Source organism: Bufo bufo, chromosome 6 (assembly GCF_905171765.1).
Source record: "Bufo bufo chromosome 6, aBufBuf1.1, whole genome shotgun sequence".
NCBI classification, from domain to species: domain Eukaryota; kingdom Metazoa; phylum Chordata; class Amphibia; order Anura; family Bufonidae; genus Bufo; species Bufo bufo.
The window spans coordinates 186,311,178-186,332,799 of NC_053394.1; the positions used below are offsets into that span (position 1 = coordinate 186,311,178).

Consider the following 21,622-nt stretch of genomic DNA (forward strand, 5'->3'; position numbering starts at 1 on the left):
CTGTGAAAGTCCCCCCCCCCCCCCTTCTATGGGTGACCTCCGGGCACCCAGGACCGACCTTATCCGTCTGAGACTTGTTAAAGCGACTGGCATTCACGTCGGATGCTGGTACCCACATCCTCTTTTCTGGTCCATAACCCTTCCAGTGGGCAAGGTACTGAAGACATCTACGGAGAACTCGAGAGTCGACTATCTTGGCGATCTGAAATTCCAAACTACCGCCCAACATGACAGGAGTGCGTGGCAAGAAAGACGGCTCCAAAGGTTAAACATATCTCTTCAACAAAGATTTATACGTTTATACTTGTTGCCCATATTCTTCAAATTATTTTGAATTTTTCGCCATATTGATGACAATGATGACGAAAAACGTTCTTCACCCCAGGACGATAGGTGACAGTGAAATTGAATCTGGTGAAAAACAATGACCATCTGGCTTGTCTCGGTTTCAGTAATTTGGCCGACTCCAGTTAAGCCAGATTTTTGTGATCAGTGAACACTGTGATCGGATGAATCACCCCTTCCAACCAATGATGCCACTCCTCAAACACCAACTTAATGGCCAGTAACTCTCTGTTACCCACATCATAATTTCTCTCAGCGGGAGAGAGTTTTTAAGAGAAAAAAGCACATGGTCGCCATTTACCAGGTAACGGGCCTTGCTATAAAATTGCTCCGACCCCCACCTCGGACGCGTCCACGTCCACAATTAAAGGTTGTGATACATCCGGCTGCGCCAATATAGGGCTAGAAGAGAAGCCTTCTTTATCTTCTTTGTCATACAATATACAAGAAATATAAAGTGCATAGTGCGAATATCACAAAGTATATCGATAGCTCAAGCTAAATTGTACCCTACAAAGCCATAAGATAGATACCTGAGTGGTGCACCAACAACCCCAACGTACGTTTCACGCAAGCTTCTTCAGGGGGAAGTGAAGAAGCTTGCTTGAAACGTACGTTGGGGTTGTTGGTGCACCACTCAGGTATCTATCTTATGGCTTTGTAGTGTACAATTCAGCTTGAGCTATCTATACACTGCGTGCAGAATTATTAGGCAAATGAGTATTTTGACCACATCATTCTCTTTATGCATGTTGTCTTACTCCAAGCTGTATAGGCTCGAAAGCCTACTACCAATTAAGCATATTAGGTGATGTGCATCTCTGTAATGAGAAGGGGTGTGGTCTAATGACATCAACACCCTATATTAGGTGTGCATAATTATTAGGCAACTTCCTTTCCTTTGGCAAAATGGGTCAAAAGAAGGACTTGACAGGCTCAGAAAAGTCAAAAATAGTGAGATATCTTGCAGAGGGATGCAGCACTCTTAAAATTGCAAAGCTTCTGAAGCGTGATCATCGAACAATCAAGCGTTTCATTCAAAATAGTCAACAGGGTCGCAAGAAGCGTGTGGAAAAACCAAGGCGCAAAATAACTGCCCATGAACTGAGAAAAGTCAAGCGTGCAGCTGCCAAGATGCCACTTGCCACCAGTTTGGCCATATTTCAGAGCTGCAACATCACTGGAGTGCCCAAAAGCACAAGGTGTGCAATACTCAGAGACATGGCCAAGGTGAGAAAGGCTGAAAGACGACCACCACTGAACAAGACACACAAGCTGAAACGTCAAGACTGGGCCAAGAAATATCTCAAGACTGATTTTTCTAAGGTTTTATGGACTGATGAAATGAGAGTGAGTCTTGATGTGCCAGATAGATGGGCCCGTGGCTGGATTGGTAAAGGGCAGAGAGCTCCAGTCCGACTCAGACGCCAGCAAGGTGGAGGTGGAGTACTGGTTTGGGCTGGTATCATCAAAGATGAGCTGGTGGGGCCTTTTCGGGTTGAGGATGGAGTCAAGCTCAACTCCCAGTCCTACTGCCAGTTTCTGGAAGACACCTTCTTCAAGCAGTGGTACAGGAAGAAGTCTGCATCCTTCAAGAAAAACATGATTTTCATGCAGGACAATGCTCCATCACACGCGTCCAAGTACTCCACAGCGTGGCTGGCAAGAAAGGGTATAAAAGAAGAAAATCTAATGACATGGCCTCCTTGTTCACCTGATCTGAACCCCATTGAGAACCTGTGGTCCATCATCAAATGTGAGATTTACAAGGAGGGAAAACAGTACACCTCTCTGAACAGTGTCTGGGAGGCTGTGGTTGCTGCTGCACGCAATGTTGATGGTGAACAGATGAAAACACTGACAGAATCCATGGATGGCAGGCTTTTGAGTGTCCTTGCAAAGAAAGGTGGCTATATTGGTCACTGATTTGTTTTTGTTTTGTTTTTGAATGTCAGAAATGTATATTTGTGAATGTTGAGATGTTATATTGGTTTCACTGGTAAAAATAAATAATTGAAATGGGTATATATTTGTTTTTTGTTAAGTTGCCTAATAATTATGCACAGTAATAGTCACCTGCACACACAGATATCCCCCTAAAATAGCTAAAACTAAAAACAAACTAAAAACTACTTCCAAAAATATTCAGCTTTGATATTAATGAGTTTTTTGGGTTCATTGAGAACATGGTTGTTGTTCAATAATAAAATTAATCCTCAAAAATACAACTTGCCTAATAATTCTGCACTCCCTGTATACTTTGTGATATTCGCACTATGCACTTTATATTTCTTGTATATTATATGACATTTCTACTCAGTCTTACTGTTCTACCTGATTATATGCATTTTACATCCTGTTTGGCTTATATGCATAATATATGCTGTACATATATATTTATACATATTTTTGAATTTATTTGCCATTATAGGATTAGCCCTTAGTGGTGTTCCATGTTATCTTGTGTGCTCCCTATTCACCATCATATTGTTTTCTATGTATATTTTACAGTTTTTGTCTCGTATGGAGACGCTAATAAAGTTTATATATAATATTACTGTGTGCTAGCCCTTTTTTCCTTTTTTGGTGTGTGACTGTACGTGTTGGCTTTGCACGGGTACTCACTGCTGTGAGTCATTTACTATTGGTATTTATTGTCACTCCACCAAGAGTCAAATGAGAATTAAATGTCTTTTTTCTCTCTTTTTGCGGTTGCATGTCTGGACATAGATTGATAAAATGTCCCTTTTTTCCGCAGAAAAAACACACTCCCTGGATCCAGGGGTAGCTCTCCCAACCCAAACCCAGGAGTAGCTTCACCCAAAGTGTCAGAGGAAGACACTTCCTTCAGCCTCTCAGATAATCCCTGACAAAACTGACTATGGAGAGCCGGATCATTCCACTCAGTATCCGTAGCCCACCTCCTAAACTCAGAGCAATAGATCTCCGCAGAATGCCCTCCCTGACGCAGGCCGCGTAACTTGGTCTCGGCCAGGGAGGTCCGATCCGGGTGATCATAGATGAGACCTAGAGCTCTGAAAAATAATCCAGCGATCAAAGGGACTGTCATCCGGTCGGCAGAGAAAAAGCCCAAGACTGGGTGTCCCCTTTAAGCAACGAAATAATCCCACCCACTCTCTGACTCTCATCCCCAGATGAGTATGGACGTAGCTCATTTGCTTCCCTGAACCAAATGAAATTATCACTTCCCCCCGAGAATCTATCCGGGAGGGCAACTTTAGGTTCAAGACAGGCCTGGTAACCAACACTAGGATCAGCCGCCTGTGGTCTCTGAATCTTAAGATGGTCCGTCGGAGGTCAGCTACCTCCAGAGACAGCCCTTGCAGCTGTCTGGCCAGTGCAGCGATAGCATCCATGGCTGAACTGATACAGACAAATAAAATGACGGTTATTTATAATGTCACAGATGCGGTGTGGGTGGGAAACTCCACACCGAGCACAGGAGGAAAAGGGGCAGGAACTAGGCCTGGAAACTAGCGTAAAGGAGAAGGTCACCTCCTAGAACAACCCTAATCCAAGTCCTGACTACCTATCAGTATGAACTAACCTTGATGGTACGAAAGGATGAACAGGAGTCTCCCTCAGGTCTAGATCCAAAAGACAGGTAAATACAGCAAACAAAATACAAATAGGGAAGACTACACTTAACTTCACATGGAGCAAGCGCCAGGAGCTCAACTGAGATCCAACAACCAGCAGGCCGGAGTCCAGAAACTGAAGCTATAAACCACACCCCAGAAGGGGTAAGCAGTAACAAATAGGGGAAGTTAAATGACCAAAACAACAACACCTGCAAGAGGTGTGGTCATTGCCAAAACAACACAGACACAAATGATCCACAAGGAACAAGTCAGATTTGGTGTTGAGCACAAATATTTAAATAGCGAATTTTTATCGGAAATATCGCCACTTCGAGAATTTGCGAATATTTAGAATATAGTGCTATATATTCGTTATATTGAATATTTGGCATTTTTTTTCCATCTGAACACATGATTCCTCTCTGCTTCTTGCTTGTGGGCCAATGAGAAGGAAGCGATGTCAAGTTCACAACAATACTTAGTGCATCAATCAGTAATCTGTAGTCAGACCTGCTAAAATGTGAAGTTGCACGTAGTGCGAAATAATATTCAAATCACTGCCAATTAGCGCAATCGCGAATATATTGGAGCACTTGACTCTATCTGCATATAAAGCTATTCTAATGTTCTGCCATGCCAACTATTTTTTCCAGTCTCAGGAAACTTATACCAGCTTGAAAAATGTAGCCAAAGTGACCCACGCCTGTATTTCGCTTTACAAATTCGCATTACGTGATTTTTACGTTGCTTATTTTTCGTATTCAATAAAATAATCTTGAATTCTCAAAATATTTGTGAAATATCGGGAATTCGAATATAGCCCCTGCCGCTCATCACTAGTCAGGTTAACCCATGTGTTGCCAATCTCTCTGATCTCCTGGCACCTTTCACGGGAGTGTGCGTGAAAGTACCCTGTCAACCCAGATCCAAGAACCCCTGGACTACTGGGCAGCCAAACTTGAATTGTGGCCACAACTGGACAAGCTTTCCTGCCCAGTCAGTAGTGTGGGTGGTTAGTGTGGTGGGGGTCATAGTTACCTTTCAACACAAAATGTAGAGAGATTAACTTGCCACCCTCCCCACTCTGTGACTGGGCCACTATGTTGACTCCTCTTGCTGTTGGACCGTCACCACTATGTTACGGGGCCACTAGTGTCCTTGTTTGGGCTTGTGGACATCGCCATTTATTTTACCCTTCTGATCTGTTAGAAGAATTGAAAAATGAAAAATACAACGGATCCTGTCTTTGGACCATCCATAAGGCGTCGATCACACAGTCAGTATTTTGGATCAGGATTTGGTCATGATTGGGAAGCCAAAAGCAGGAGTGTGTTTTGGACACACTTCTGTTTTTACCTTACCAATACTGATCAAATACTGATGCAAAAAACTGACCAAATACTGACCGTGTGATAGAGGCCATTAAAGAACTGCATGCAGGACTTCTTTTCCATCTGAATAAAAGCGATTTTGGACGCAAAAGTCCAACTCAAGCAAATTGTGCATGAGGCCTCTATCACACCGTTAATATTTTGCATCAGGATTTGGAAGCCAAAAGCAGTAGGTCTAAAACACATGCAAATATTTCTACCACGTATCATCTCTGTTTTGGACTCACTACTGTTTTTGCCTAATACTGATCAAACATTGACCATGTGAAGGCGGATGCTCAAAAGACAGGATTTGGTTTTTGGGTTGTTTTTCTGATGAATCAGAAGAAGGGAAAAATAAACAGTGATGTCAACACTAACTTACTGCTGACACCCTCCCCACTCTGTCATGGGGCCACTACTTGTATCATTGGCTAACAGAACAAGTTATCTAGCAATCTATGTGGAATCAGCAGACGGTGTAAAATTAGACAGCTCTTTCACTCTATAGTAGAATCTTGGGTCACTGCACGGTTAAGTACATTATACCTTACGTAACATTGACCTGTAAAGCTGAGTTTACACTTCAGTTATTTGGTCAATTAATTCCAACAGTTACTGTATGGTAAGCCAAAATCAGGAGCCAGGTAAGGTATCATGAAAAGATCTGCACATGTTCTGTGTTTTTGAACCAATAACTGATAAAGTAAGTGAAGTGTGAACTGAGCTTAATAGCGATGTCTGTCACATGCCTGTCATACCGACGCACAGTAAGGCCCCTTTCACACGGGCGAGTATTCCGCGCGGATGCGATGCGTGAGTTGAGCGCATTGCACCCGCACTGAATCCCGACCCATTCATTTCTATGGGGCTGTTCACATGAGCGGTGATTTTCACGGATCACTTGTGCGTTGCGTGAAAATCGCAGCATGCTCTATTTTGTGCGTTTTTCACGTAACGCAGGCCCCATAGAAATGAATGGGGTTGCGTGAAAATCGCAAGCATCCGCAAGCAAGTGTGGATGCGGTGCGATTTTCACGCACGGTTGCTAGGAGACGATCGAGATGGAGACCCGATCATTATTATTTTCCCTTATAACATGGTTATAAGGGAAAATAATAGCATTCTGAATACAGAATGCATAGTAAAATGGCGCTGGAGGGGTTAAAAAAAAAAAAGAAAATTTTTAACTCACCTTAATCCACTTGATCACGCAGCCGGCATCGCTTCTGTCTTCTTTCTTTGCTGTGTGCAGGAACAGGACCTGTGGTGATGTCACTGCGCTCATCACATGATCCATCACATGATCTTTTACCATGGTGATGGATCATGTGATGGACCATGTGATGACCGGAGTGACGTCACCACAGGTCCTGTTCCTGCACACAGCAAAGAAAGAAGACAGAAGAGATGCCGGCTGCGCGATCAAGTGGATTAAGGTGAGTTAAATTTTCTTTCATTTTTTTTTAACCTCTCCAGCGCTATTTTACTATGCATTCTGTATTCAGGATGCTATTATTTTCCCTTATAACCATGTTATAAGGGAAAATAATACAATCTACAGAACACCGATCCAAAGCCCGAACTTCTGTGAAGAAGTTCGGGTTTGGGTACCAAACATGCCGATTTTTCTCACGCGAGTGCAAAACGCATTACAATGTTTTGCACTCGCGCGGAAAAATCGCGGATGTTCCCGCAACGCACCCGCACATTTTCCCGCAACGCCCGTGTGAAAGAGGCCTAATGGTTTCACTACCAGAAAGGACCTGCTATGCATGTTGCTGCAATGCACAGTGATGTACACCAAGATACTCTCTCCCTGCATGCTGGGATATAGCTGGTTTAACACGCTTCATGATGAATTTTCTCATCTCTAATAATTATAACGAAACCAGTAATATGTATTAGCTTTCTAAGCATAAAAACTTTATTCTCAATATTGTAACGCTATAGACATTTTTTATGGGTTAAATGAGGGAGAAAAAAATATCTGAAGAAAATTTTTAAATTCTCTCCTAAGATTTGAACCTGGGATCTCTAAATGCAAGGCTGACCATTTACCTCCAGACTACAGGCTTATTATGTTGATGACAGTGTTTTTTCTATACTAATACACAGTACTGTTTTTTTTATAATTATATATTGTGCCTATGAATAAACAAGTAATATGTATATTAGGTTTTTAGGCATAGAAATCCACTTTTTTCAATGTGCTAAGGCTATAGAAAGTAGTGTATATGATATGTACATACTGATGTCTAGCCCTGCCAATCAAAGGAAAGGGGGAGTGTGCAGAGCGCAGGAGATATGACAAAAGTAGTGCTCCAATGATTAATCCCTGCTTCCTGGTGCTCCAACCTTTTTTCACATTTGCATATGAATAAAAACACAGATATCTCTGCAGATGTTTAGCATAAAAAGGAAAATTATCTTTTAATCAGCATGATGAGCCCTACCATTCAGTATGCCTGGTTTAATAAAGTTGATCATGCTGACAGAGCCTCTTTAATCTACAATGTTCCAACTTGCTGGAATTCAACATTGGATATGCTAGAGCGTCTGTACGAGCAGCAGACAGCCGTGAATGATTTTGTCATGCACCAGACCGCCTCAGCAGTTAGCATATTTTGTTTTGAGGTCCGACAGTGGCAGCTCATCTGAGATGCCTGTCAGGTGCTGAGACCCTTCGAAGAGGACACAAAATTTGTTTGTAAGGACAACTGAGGCATGAGCGATCTCATACCAGTCATCTTTAACTTGGAACAGATGCTGAAGCTCATGCAGCAGAGGCACACCGGTGGAAGAAGAAATCTAACGCATTTTGCTATCCACCTTTAGCTGTTGGGGACTATTATTTACTATTGCTGTCATTGCGTTTAAGAACTTAGGGAGGAGGGAGAGAAAAAGCAAAAACTTATCAAATAAATAAACAAAGAGAGATAACATGTTTTCCTAAAAATTCTTAGTCCTAGGAGAAATCGAAGTCACTTTGGTTCGGGACTAATCAATTCGAGTCCGAACTAAACTTGCTGAATCGGTACCAAACCAAAATTTTAAAGGTACGCTCATCTGTACATTGTATGTCTATTTATATCAGGTACCTAATAAGAATTTAACCCTTTCAGTACCGAGCCACTTTTCACCTTAAATCCCAGGCTGATTTTTGCAAATCTGACATGTGTCACTTTATATGTTAATAACTTTGGAACGCTTTTACTTATCCAAGCAATTCTGAGATTGTTTTCTAGTGAAACATTGTACTTCATGACAGTAATAAATTTGAGTCGATATATTTCACTTTATTTATAAAATAATCAAAAATACATCAAAAATTTTAAAAAAATTCAATCTTCTACATTTTAATTTCTCTACTTTTAAGACAGATATCAATACCTCATAAAATAATTAGCAATCAACATTCCGCAAATGTCTGCATTATGTTGGCATAATTTTGTAATGTTTTATTTTTTTAGGATGTTAGAAGGCTTCGAATTTTAGAAGCTATTTTTTAAATTTTCAACAAGACTTCCAAAATAATTTTTTTAAGCACAAATTCAATTATAAAATGATTTTGAGGGGCTTACGTACTGGAAACCACTCATAAATTACCCCCATTTTAGAAACTACACCCCTCAAATAATTCAAAACTGATGTTACGAACTTCATTAACCCTTGAGGTGTTCCACAAGAATTAAAGGAAAATGGAGGTGTAATTTCAAAATTTCACTGTTTTGGTAGATTTTCTTTGTTAATCGATTTTTTTTATTTTTTTTTGCAACACAGCAAGGGTTACCAGCAAAATAAACCTCAATATACACTGCTCAAAAAATATCACATCCTAGATCTGAGTTAATTAAATATTCTTCTGAAATAATGTGGGGGATTGAGTCAGCACAACCTGTATGTAGGTGCACATCACTATGGCGAAATACATATACAAATGAAAAATACAAATGTGATAGCACTCTCTGCATCCAGCATTCTGCCCTGCCTCCATGCTGGATGAGGCATTGGTGTACATTTTGGCCAAAGCGTAATAAGCCACTCACCACGTCAAGGTCGCCTCTATTGAGTGGTCCCTAACACTAGTTCCTACCTGTTTATGGGCCATGACAGCCACACAAAGTCCAGGGAATGCAGGTCAGCATGCACGCCAAGCACACTCTGCTTTTAACCCTGTCCGGTGCCATTACAGCTTTCATCGGATCCAGGGATGCAAGTACCAACATGCACGCTGAGCCCACCATATACTTCTCCTGGAGCCAAATAGCTACTGGTAGTTTCTATATAAGCAGACTCAGTTTTATACTGACTTTAAAACCAGCCTCCAGGACAGATTGACTGGTCAGGTGTGCATGACTCCAAGGAGATCGCCACGCCTCCAATATATACTACAAAGAAAAAATGTGGGGGATGTACCTAATGGCAATCAGGCTACCTCTGGCGAGCACATGGAGGGCTGTGCGGCCCTCCAAAGAAATGCCACCCCACACCATTACTGACCCAATGCCAAACCGGTCATGCTGGAGGATGTTGCAGGCAGCAGAACGTTCTCCATGGCGTCTCCAGACTCTGTCACGTCTGTCACATGTGCTCAGTGTGAACCTGCTTTCATCTGTGAAGAGCACAGGGCGCCAGTGGCGAATTTGCCAATCTTGGTGTTCTCTGGCAAATGCCAAACGTCCTGCACGGTGTTGGGCTGTAAGCACAACCCCCACCTGTGGACGTCGGGCCCTCATATCACCCTCATGGAGTCTGTTTCTGACCGTTTGAGCAGACACATGCACATTTGTGGCCTGCTGGAGGTCATTTTGCAGGGCTCTGGCAGTGCTCCTCCTGTTCCTCCTTGCACAAAGGCGAAGGTAGCGGTCCTGCTGCTGGGTTGTTGCCCTCCTACGGCCTCCTCCACGTCTCCTGATGTACTGGCCTGTCTCCTGGTAGCGCCTGCATGCTCTGGACACTATGCTGACAGACACAGCAAACCTTCTTGCCACAGCTCGCATTGATGTGCCATCCTGGATAAGCTGCACTACCTGAGCCACTTGTGTGGGTTGTAGACTCCGTCTCATGCTACCACTAGAGTGAAAGCACCGCCAGCATTCAAAAGTGACCAAAACATCAGCCCGGAAGCATAGGAACTGAGAAGTGGTCTGTGGTCACCACCTGCAGAACCACTCCTTTATTGGGGGTGTCTTGCTAATTGCCTATAATTTCCACCTGTTGTCTATCCCATTTGCACAACAGCATGTGAAATTGATTGTCACTCAGTGTTGCTTCCTAAGTGGACAGTTTGATTTCACAGAGTGTGATTGACTTGGAGTTACATTGTGTTGTTTAAGTGTTCCCTTTATTTTTTTGAGCAGTGTACATTACTCTAAGGCCTCATGCACACATTTTTCCCGGCCTCCGTTCCGTTTTTTTTGCGGATAGGATGGGGACCCATTCATTTGAATGGGTCAGCAAAAAAATGCTGATAGTTCATCCGTTTGTGTTCCGCGTCCGTTGTCCGTGTTTCCCTTCAGCAAAAAAAATACTGAATGTTCTACTTTTTTTACATTTGCGGACAAGGATAGGCATTTATTACAAGGGATCTGTGAAAAAAAAACGGATCCTCCAAAAAAACGGATGCCGCATCCGTTTTTTTTTGACAGACGCAAAATTTGCGGACGCAAAAAACACTGTCGTGCGCATGAGGCCTAATTCTGCAGTTTACAGAAATACCCCATATGTGGTGGTAAATTGCTCAATTGGCACGTGGCAGTGGTCAGAAGGAAAGGAGCGCCATATGGATTTTGGAGGCAGATTTTGCTAGAACGGTTTTTAGGCACCATTTTGTATTTCAAAAGACCCTGACGTACCTCTACAGTTCAAACCGTCAAAAAGTGACCCCATTTTGGAAACTACACCCCTTAAAGAATATATTAAGGGGTGTACTGAGCACTTTGACCTCCTAAGTGTTTTACGGAATTTGGAACCACTTGGCTGTGAAAATGAAAAGTTTCATTTCTTCCAATAAAATGTTGCTTTAGCTCCAAATTATTCATTTTCACAAGGGGTAACAGGAGAAAAAGCACCCCATAATTTGTTACCCATTTTTTCCTGAATACGGCAATACCCCATACAGGGGCGTAGCTAGAAATGACTGGGCCCCATAGCAAAAAAAATTTATGGCCCCCCCCTCCCGGATCTCCCACCCCAACATCACACTATTAACCTCCTCCCGACCGCCTAACGCAGGGATGCGTCCTGCGGGCGGTCGGTTTGTTCCTCATAGACGCATCAGCGCGTCATCTCGCGAGATGCGAGATTACGCACATAGCCGGCCCGCACATGCGCAGGTAAAAGTTACAGGAGAAGTTCGTCACCAGCCTGCCAGCCAATGATCATCGCTGGCAGGTTGGTGACTTTCAAAAAATCGAATCACAAGCCATTTAACACATTATATTTATAAATATATTGTGTTAAATGGCTTCTGTGCTCTCTGCTGGGTCCTTTTCGTCGTTTGGTCCCAGCAGAGAGCACATATCACTGTGAGTACACCAAACACTACACATTTAGCCCCAGATCACCCCCCCATTACCCCAATTAACCCCTTGATCACCCCTGTCAATCACTAGTGAAAGGGAAAAAAGTGATCAGTGTAAACTGTCACTTTTTTTTCCCCACCAGTATTGACTGTTAGGTTTAGATTAGTTTAGGCCCCTTTGGTAGTTAGCTTCAGTTAGCGCCCAGCCCACCGCACCGCAGTCACTGATTCGCTGATTAGCATATCGCTATGCAGCATTGGTACTTTTATAGTATCTGTAAGTGATCAGAACTGATCACAGTCAGATCTATAATAGTATTAGTGTCACCTTAGCTCGCCCTCCACCCAAAACGCAGTGTTTGCCCGACCAGTCCTGATCGGTCGCCCACACGTGCATTCACCCACGCCCGCCCCGCCGCAGTGACAAAATTTTATAGATTTATTTATCACTACACATTCACTACACAAGCGCTGCGGCGATAAAAAAATCTATTTTGATATTTTTTATCAATCGAAGCGGTTTCCTGTACTTCGCTAGCCTCCCATTTGTAAGAAAGGCTTGCTTTTTTTCTTGGGTAGTCTCAGAGCATCCCCCCTAAATTTAGTTGACCAAATGGCAAGGAAGGGGTATTCTTCTGAAGAGGCCTACAGGCTTCTGACCCAGTCGGATGAGGAATGGGAACCCTCATCTGACGAATCCAGCGGGTCAGAATACGAACCTGTAGAAAGCAGTGGCAGTCTGACCCAAAGTTCGGACGATGAGGTTGAGGTCCCTGATACCACCAGGCTTACCCGGCCCCGTGTTGCTAGACCACAGGTTGCGCAGGATCCGCTTCGAGGGCAGCAGAGTGGGGCTGGCGCTGTCGGATTACGTGGTGAGGCATACACCAGCAGCACAGCCCATCCTGGACCTAGTACCAGCACTGCCGTAGAACATGGTGAAGTGGCGAGCACCAGAAGGGCAGTTGAAGCTGGTATGGTGGCACGTGCAGTAGTTCCCCCGTCGCAGCCACCGCACAGACAGGCCCGTAGAGCCCCTAGAGTCCCTGAGGTGCTGGCATACCCTGATTGGCAGCCCCCATCTTCAGCCGCACCAGTAGTTCCCCCTTTCACCGCCCAGTCTGGAGTTCGGGTTGAGACAGCTCAGATCGGATCAGCACTGGGGTTTTTTGAGCTGTTCTTCACTGCGGAGCTCTTAGGCCTCGTTCACACTTCAGTGTTTGGTCAGTGATTTCCATCAGTGATTTGTGAGCCAAAACCAGAAGTGGAGCCTCCACAGACATGAGGTAATAGGGAAAGATCTGCTCCTGTTCTGTGTTTAAAGTTGCACCTGGTTTTGGCTCACAAATCACTGATGGAAATCACTGACCAAACACTGAAGTGTGAACAAGGCCTTAGACTTAGTCATGGCAGAAACAAACCGGTATGCCACTCAATTTATAGCCGCCAACCCGGGAAGCTTTTATGCCCAGTCTTTCCGGTGGAAACCCGTCCAAGTTTCCAAATTTAAAACTTTTCTGGGCCTTCTCCTTAACATGGGCCTGACAAAAAAGCATGAATTGCGGTCATATTGGTCCATGAACCCAATTCATCACATGCCCATGTTCTCTGCTGCCATGTCCAGGACACGATTTGAGACCATCCTGCGTTTCCTGCACTTTAGTGATAATAGCACCTCTCGTCCCAGAGGCCACCCAGCTTTTGACCGTCTCCACAAAATTCGGCCCCTCATAGACCACTTTAACACCAAATTTGCAGATTTGTATACCCCTGAGCAAAACATCTGCATAGACGAGTCCCTGATACATTTTAAAGGGGCGCCTTGGCTTCAAACAATACATCCCAAGCAAGCGCGCCCGGTATGGGGTCAAATTGTATAAGCTCTGTGAAAGGGCCACAGGCTATACGCACAAATTTCGTGTCTATGAGGGTAAAGATCAGACCCTGGAGCCGGTCGGTTGCCCTGACTACCTGGGGAGCAGTGGGAAGACAGTCTGGGACTTGGTGTCACCCTTATTTGGCAAGGGGTACCACCTTTATGTGGACAATTTCTACACAAGTGTGCCCCTTTTCAGGCATTTGTTTCTAGAACAGATTGGCTGCTGTGGCACCGCACGACCTAGTCGCCAGGGTTTCCCCCAACAGCTCGTTACCACCCGTCTTGCAAGGGGGAGAGGGCTGCCTTGTGTAACGAAGAACTGCTCGCGGTGAAATGGAGAGACAAGCGTGACGTTTACATGCTCTCCTCCATTCACACAGATACGACAATCCAAATTGAACGAGCAACTGGAGTCATTGAAAAGCCCCTCTTGGTCCACGACTATAATTTGCTCATGGGAGGGGTGGACTTCAATGACCAGATGTTGGCTCCTTATTTACTCTCCCGCAGGACCAGACGCTGGTATAAGAAGGTGTCTGTATATTTAATTCAATTGGCTGTATATAATAGTTTTGTTCTCTACAGTAAGGCTGGGAGAACAAGATCCTTCCTCAAATTTCAGGAAGAGATCATCGAGAACCTCCTGTATCCAGGAGGTTCCATGGCCCCATCCACCAGTGTAGTGAGCCGTCTACACGAGCGACATTTCCCCAATGTCGTTGCTGGTACCTCAAACCAACCGCCACCCCGAAAAAGATGTCGTGTCTGTAGCAGGAGTGGAAAAAGGCGTGACACCCACTATTTCTGTCCTGACTGCCCTGACCACCCTGCCCTATGCTTAGGGGAGTGTTTCCAGAAGTACCACACACAGGTACACTTAGTATAGGGATTGCGTGACACAGGACAGGCACACAGGGGTCTTAGGGCCCTTTCACACAGAGCTGCTGAAACCTCTCCTTTCACCTGGGACAAAGTGCATAATAAACCTCACCACATCTCTGGGCGATTTGCGCTTTGCACATTGTCACATGGGGAAGGAGAGGTTTGTCCTATAAAGGTAAAAATAAAAAATCACAGGTAAGCAAAAAAGTTAATGTTCCAAAAGTTCAATAAAGTTTATAAAAGTTAATGTTCTGTTTCAAATGTTATATAAAGTTAATGTTAATAAATTTATTGCGTTGCGGGCTGTTTTTTTGTTTTTTTTACCTTCTAGGTGGACCAACCGATGAACCAGCTACAGCACTGATGTGCATTCTGACAGAAGCATTGTGCTGCTGTCAGATTACACAAAAGTCGGTGTATGCGGCGCTGCAAGACGAGATTTCTCCTCTGCAGTAAAAAAGATACGTTTGCCGAGGCTTATGAGCTGAGGGGCGGTGTTCATATGCTTTGGCAAACACTTTGTATATAAAAAATTTAAATAAATTCCGGCAATGATTTATTCATCCACATCGATTGATGTGAATGGAGAAATCGGGTTTGCCAGGGCATACGGGCTGAGTGGGTTTGGATGTTGGGCGGAGCTCCTATGTCCTGGCAGACGCCTTTCCCCTCCTTTTTATTTTTTTGGCAGAGATTTTTTCCTCCACATTGATCGATGCAAATGAAGAAATCTGTGCCGTTCATTTTTTCTTTCAGCCCAGAGGCTGAACGTGAAAAAATAATCTCATTACCCGTATGCTCAATATAAGGAGAATAGCAGAAACTCCTAATGCTGGCCATACATGTAATGATTGTGGAGACCCTCAAATGCCAGGGCAGTACAAACACCCCACAAATGATCCCATTTTGGAAAGAAGACACCCCAAGGTATTCGATGAGGGGCATATTGAGTCCATGAAAGATTGAACTTTTTGTCCCAAGTTAGCGGAAAGGGAGACTTTGTGAGAAAAAACAAAGAAAAATCAATTTCCGCTAACTTGTGCCAAAAAAAAAAAAAATCTTCTATGAACTCGCCATGCCCCTCACGGAATACCTTGGGGTGTCTTCTTTCCAAAATGGGGTCACATGTGGGGTATTTATACTGCCCTGGCATTTTAGGGGCCCTAAAGCGTGAGAAGAAGTCTGGAATCCAAATGTCTAAAAATGCCCTCCTAAAAGGTACTCATTGAAAACCTAGGCTGCAAAAAAGTGTCACACATGTGGTATTGCCGTACTCAGGAGAAGTAGGGCAATGTGTTTTGGGGTGTCTTTTTACATATACCCATGCTGGGTGAGAGAAATATCTCTGTAAAATGACAACTTTGTATAAAAAAAATGGGAAAATTGTATTTTTTGTCACAAGTTAGTGGAATATGAGACTTTGTAAGAAAAAAACAAAATAAAAACAAAATAATCATTTTCCGCTAACTTGTGCCAAAAAACAAAATATTCTAGGAACTCGCCATGCCCCTCACGGAATACCTTGGGGTGTCTTCTTTCCAAAATGGGGTCACTTGTGGGGTATTTATACTGCCCTGGCATTTTAGGGGCCCTAAAGCGTGAGAAGTAGTTTGGAATCCAAATGCGTAGAAAATGCCCTGTGAAATCGTAAAGATACTCATTGGAATTTTGTCCCCTTTGCGCACCTAGGCTGCAAAAAAGTGTTATACATGTGGTATCGCCGTACTCAGTAGAAGTAGGGCAATGTGTTTTGGGGTGTATTTTTACATATACCCATGCTGGGTGAGAGAAATATCTCTGTAAAATGACAACTTTGTATAAAAAAAATGGGAAAAGTTGTCTTTTCGATTAATAACAAAAAAAAGTAAAAATGTCAGCAGCAATGAAATACCACCAAATGAAAGCTCTATTAGTGAGAAGAAAAGGAGGTAAAATTCATTTGGGTGGTAAGTTGTATGACTGAGCAATAAACCGTGAAAGTAGTGTAGTGCAGAATTGTAAAAAGTGGTCTGGTCATTAAGGGGGTTTAAGCTAGGGGAGCTGAGGTGGTTAAAGGGATTCTGTCATCAGATTTAACCCCTCTAACCTAAACATATGCTCATGTCCAGATTAATAAGAAGAATCCTAAGCTGGCCTTATTAAACCTCACTGTGGCTCTATTTGCCCAAAAAACTGGTTTTTATAACCTGTCAATCACTTACTTAAGGTGCCCAAGGTGAGGTCCATTAATACCCCTTGCTGTCCGTTGCCCAGCGCCGCCTTCTAGTGGCATAGTTTTTTGTTTTTTTTACAGCATTCACCAGAGTGTCAAGGTCTTACCTTGTCCTCATGGTGGCACCATTTTGGACATGTGCAGACTGCAGTCTCTTATAATCTGTGAGTGCATCATCACTTGCCTGCTGCCTGGGCGTCGCACAGTGATGATGTGGCAACATCTGACTATCTCAGTCTGCTCAGGCTTCAGGTTCATTGTCCTTGCGTTTATTCTCCAAGGTGCATCTCTGGCAGTCTGAGCTCCTTGTGTTTTCCTGTGTATGATCCGGTCTGGCTGACGTTTCCTCTGGCTCTCGACCCCGCATCGGCAGACGTACCCACTTTGGATATGACCCCGGCTTGGACGACTACCTGCTTTGGACCTGATTCTGGCCTGGACGACTACCTGCATTTTGACTTGACCGGCTTCTTTCTAACCTCACTGTCCCTGAAGAATGTTTATTTATGTTCCTTTAAATAAGCGACTTTATTTTACCTGCGTTTGCATGTGGTCTGGTTTCCTGGCTCCCGTGACATTACGCAGGGGCCATGAATCCTGCCGATGCAGGTACTCCCACTCCTGCAGTTGCAGCTGAGGTCCCTGTTCCCAGAGGGATGACTGGTTCAGCCCCCCTGCCGCAGCGATATGGGGGTGAACCGAGTCAGTGTCATGGCTTCCTAAACCAAGTGGGCATATATTTTGAGATGGTCCCTTTAGGCGTTTCCTTATAATTGGTCCAAAGTGGGCTTCCTGGTTTCGTTGCTCTCTGACAAGGCCTTGGCCTGGGCGAATCCCTTATGGGAGAACGATAAACCTGTGATACACGATTACCCGAGTTTTGTTGCCTCTTTTTGTAGGGTATTCAATGTACCGGCTTGTTCTGCCTCTGCTGCAAAGCAACTCCTGTCCATTCAACAGGGCATACAAACCGTAGCTGAATATGCCATTGAATTCCGTACCCTGGCTGCAGAGGTGGGTTGGAATAATGAGGCACTGGTGGCTGCCTTCACGTATAGTCTCTCTGATGCATCGAAGGACGAGGTTGTGGCTAAGGATCTCCCTGATGAGCTTGAGGCTCTTGTTTCCTTCATGATTTTGATCGATACCAGGCTCAGGGAAAGTCCTTCGTTTAAGGAGCGCCTGCGGAGGCCTCCTACCAGATTGGCTCCTATGTTTTCTTTCCCACCCATTCCTCCCTCACCTCTCAGGCCTCCTGGGGATGGTGCATCTGCAGTGAACCTTTGAAGCTGGGATTCACTTGCCTTTCTGAGGCTGAGTGGGCTTTAGGAGGAGGGAGGGCCGGTGCCTGTATTGCGGTCTCAGTGGGCATTTCCTGAAGTCATGCCGGACCTGTCCAGAAAACGCTCACACCTAAGGTCCTGTCAGGGGCAGATCTTGGGTGGAATTTCCTCATCCCCGGCTTCCCGTAAAGATAAACCGCTGATCACAGTTGTCCTCTGCTGAACAGGGGGCACAGCAGTTACTCAAGCATTGGTGGACTCCGGTGCTGGCGATTATTTTATTGACAGTACATTTGTTGCTGAAAATTCCATACTCCTGCAGCCTTGTATTACTCCACTGGCCACCGAGGCCATTGATGGGAGACCTCTGCGACCGGCGCAGGTTACCGACGAGACTGTTCCGGTTGATATGGCAATTGGACTGTTCACAGGGAATCTGCCTGTTTTCAGGTTATTTCGTCCCCGCACTACTCCATCGTTTTGGGGTCCTCTCTTGGTCTCTACAGTGTGTCGCTGTTTGCATAAATGGGCCTGTTGAGTTACTTTGTACTTCCTTGGATTCTGTTTTGCCTCCTGAATAACTTGAGTATCTCTATGTATTTCACAATATCTCTATGTATTTCACAAGATGTGCGCTGGTGCCCTTCCTCCTCATCGTCCCTACGATTGTGCTGTAGATCTGCAACCCGATGCTATTCCCCTCATGGCAGGGTTTATCCTCTTTCCGTTGTGGAGAATAAGGCGATGGAGGAGTACATTGCGGACGCGCTTTTCGGGGGACACATTCGCAAGTCCACTTCTCCAGCGGGTGCTGGCTTTTTCTTCGTAAAGAAAAAGTGAGGCGAGTTGAGACCTTGCATTGACTATAGGGGTCTCAATTGCATCACTGTCAAGAATGCATACCCGATTCCGTTGATTACCGAATTGTCCGACCGCCTCAAGGGAGCAACGGTCTTTACCAAGCTTTACCTAAGGGCAGCATATAACCTCGTAAGGATCAAGGAGGGTGACGAGTGGAAGACTGCGTTTAACACCAGAACCTGTCATTATGAATATCTGGTCATGCCTTTTGGCTTGTGAAATGCGCCTGCTGTCTTCCAGGAGTTCATTATTGATGTATTTCATGATATGTTGCAGCAATGTGTGGTGGTCTATTTGGATGACATCTTGGTTTATTCGTACTCCATTGAATCACACTACCTGGATGTCAGTCGGGTGCTTCAACAGTTACGTAGGAATGGGGTTTTCTGTAAGCTTGAGAAATGTGAATTTCACCTGTCTCAGGTTTCTTTTTTTGGGCTATATCATTTCTGCTGAAGGGTTCTGCAATGGCCTCGCCCCAGTGGTCTCCGTTCCATTCAGCGTTTCTTTGGGTTTGCCAACTATTATCGAAATTCATCAGGAACTTTTCCGCATTTGCCAAACCCATCTCAGATCTGACTAAGAAGGGCCGCAATCCCCACAATTGAACACCTGCCGCTTCCCAGGCTTTTGAGGGCCTCAAGTCTGCTTTCGCTTTGGCTCTGATTCTGTCTCATCCCAATCATGGTTTTCCCTTTTTCCTAGAGGTGGATGTGTCTGAGACAGGAGTAGGCGCCATCCTGTCGCAGTGTCGGACACCTGATGGACCCCTGCTTCCTTGTGGGTTCTACTCCTAAGAAGCTTTCTCCAGCAGAATGCAATTACGAGATTGGAGACAGAGAGCTCTTGGCTATCATCCTGGCTCTCAAAGAGCGGAGATACTTGCTCGAAGGTTCTGCGGTTCTGGTTCTCATTCTTACCGACCATAAGAATCTGACATATCTCTTGGAGGCCAAGAGGCTTACACCCCATCAGGCTAGATGGACCTTATTCTTGTCTTGTTGTAACTGTGTGGTCTCTTATTTGCCTGGCTCCAAGAATGTTAAGGCTAATACCTTGTCTCGCCCGTATTCTGAGTTGTCCAGGGTGGACGCCAGTCATACCTTCCGATCATATCCTGGCTGCTATCCGCACCAACTTGACCTCTCCTCTTAGGGAACGGATCTTGGCTGCTCAGTCCAACGCACCCATGGTGAGACCAGCTGGCAAATATTTTGTGCCTGAGGGGTTGCGCATCAAGCTGCTGCGCACATACCATAATTCAAGGACTGCCGGTCATCCTGGTAAGAACCAGATGTCCTCGGCTGTTTCCCGTCAGTTCTGGTGGCCGTCTCTCCACACTGATGTTGCCGCGTATGTGGCTGCGCAGAACAAATCTTCCTGCCACCTACCCTTGGGTCTACTGCATCCTATTCCCAATGGGGAGTGTCCCTGTCTCACCTGGCCATGGACTTTATTGTGGAACTTCCTGCATTCCGAGGTTACACGGTTATCCTCATGGTTGTCTATCGGTTCTCCAAGATGTGCCACTGTGTTCCGTTTAAGAAGCTGCCTACCGCTCAGGAGCTGGCCTCAGTGTTTTTCTAGGGAGGTCTTCCATTTACACGGCTTGCCTAAGGAAATTGTCTCAGACCGCGGGAGCCAGTTTGTCTCTAGGTTCTGGTGTGCCTTTTGTTCTCAGGTGGGTGTTCGCCTCTCCTTCTCCTCAGCCTACCATCCGCAGTCTAATGTTCCCGCTGAGCGTTCCAACCAAGCCCTGGAGCAATTTCTCTGCTGCTATATCTCTGACCATCATGACAATTGGGTTGATCTGCTGCCCTGGGCAGAGTTTGCCATGAACTCTGCCATCAACTCAAACTCCGGAATGTCTCCGTTTATAGCGAATTTTGGTTTCCAGCCCTCTGTGTTGCCTGAGTCGTTCTTGCCACAGGACATTCCGGCTGAGGAGGATCATCTTCATGCCCTCCGTTCCTTTTGGGTGTGGATTCAAGAGTCGTTACGGGTTTCTGCTCCGTGTCAGAAGCTCCAGGGTGACCGGAGGCGTTTGCCTGCTCCTTCGTACCGATTTGGGAAGAGGGTGTGGTTATCGACTCATAATCTCAACCTCAAGGTGCCTGCTCTGAAACTGGCCCCCTGTTTTGTTGGAGCTTTTCGCATCCTCCGTAAGGTGAAACCGGTTGCCTATGCCCTTGACCTTCCTCCTGGCATGTGTATGTCCAACGTCTTCCATGTGTCGCTTTTGAAGCCACTGGTTTGAAATCGCTATACTGCCTCACTTCCTCACCCTCGTCCCTTTCCTGTGGGCAATCATGAGGCGTATGAAATTATCAGCATCCTGGATTCTCGTCTGCTCCGAGGTCGAGTCCAATTCTTGGTTCACTGGAGAGGTTATGGTCCTGAGGAGCACTCCTGGGTTTCCTCCACTGATATTCGGGTGCCCTCCCTTCTCCATACTTTCCATGCGACTTGGACGACTACCCGCTTTGGACCTGATTCCGGCTTCTTCCTAACCTCGCTGTCCCTGATGAATGTTTATTTATGTTCCTTTAAATAAACGACTTTATTTTACCTACGTTTGCATGTGGTCTGGTTTCCTGGCTCCCGTGACACAGAGGGGGCATATCATGTGATATTTTTATAGAGCAGTTTGTTACGGATGCGG

At 45.0% G+C, this 21,622-nt stretch overlaps 1 protein-coding gene across 1 annotated transcript in view; it reads left to right on the forward strand.

Annotated features, from left to right (window-relative positions):
• Nucleotides 1–227: 227 nt before the first annotated feature.
• The window catches only part of UNC93B1 (unc-93 homolog B1, TLR signaling regulator), a 143,187-nt gene continuing 121,792 nt past the window's right edge, over nt 228–21,622 (forward strand). The window contains exons 1-4 of the mRNA XM_040438395.1: nt 228–264; nt 1,154–1,158; nt 6,454–6,461; nt 17,023–17,029. Of these exons, the coding sequence (XP_040294329.1) occupies nt 228–264; nt 1,154–1,158; nt 6,454–6,461; nt 17,023–17,029 (57 nt within the window). The remainder of the gene's footprint in view (nt 265–1,153; nt 1,159–6,453; nt 6,462–17,022; nt 17,030–21,622) is intronic.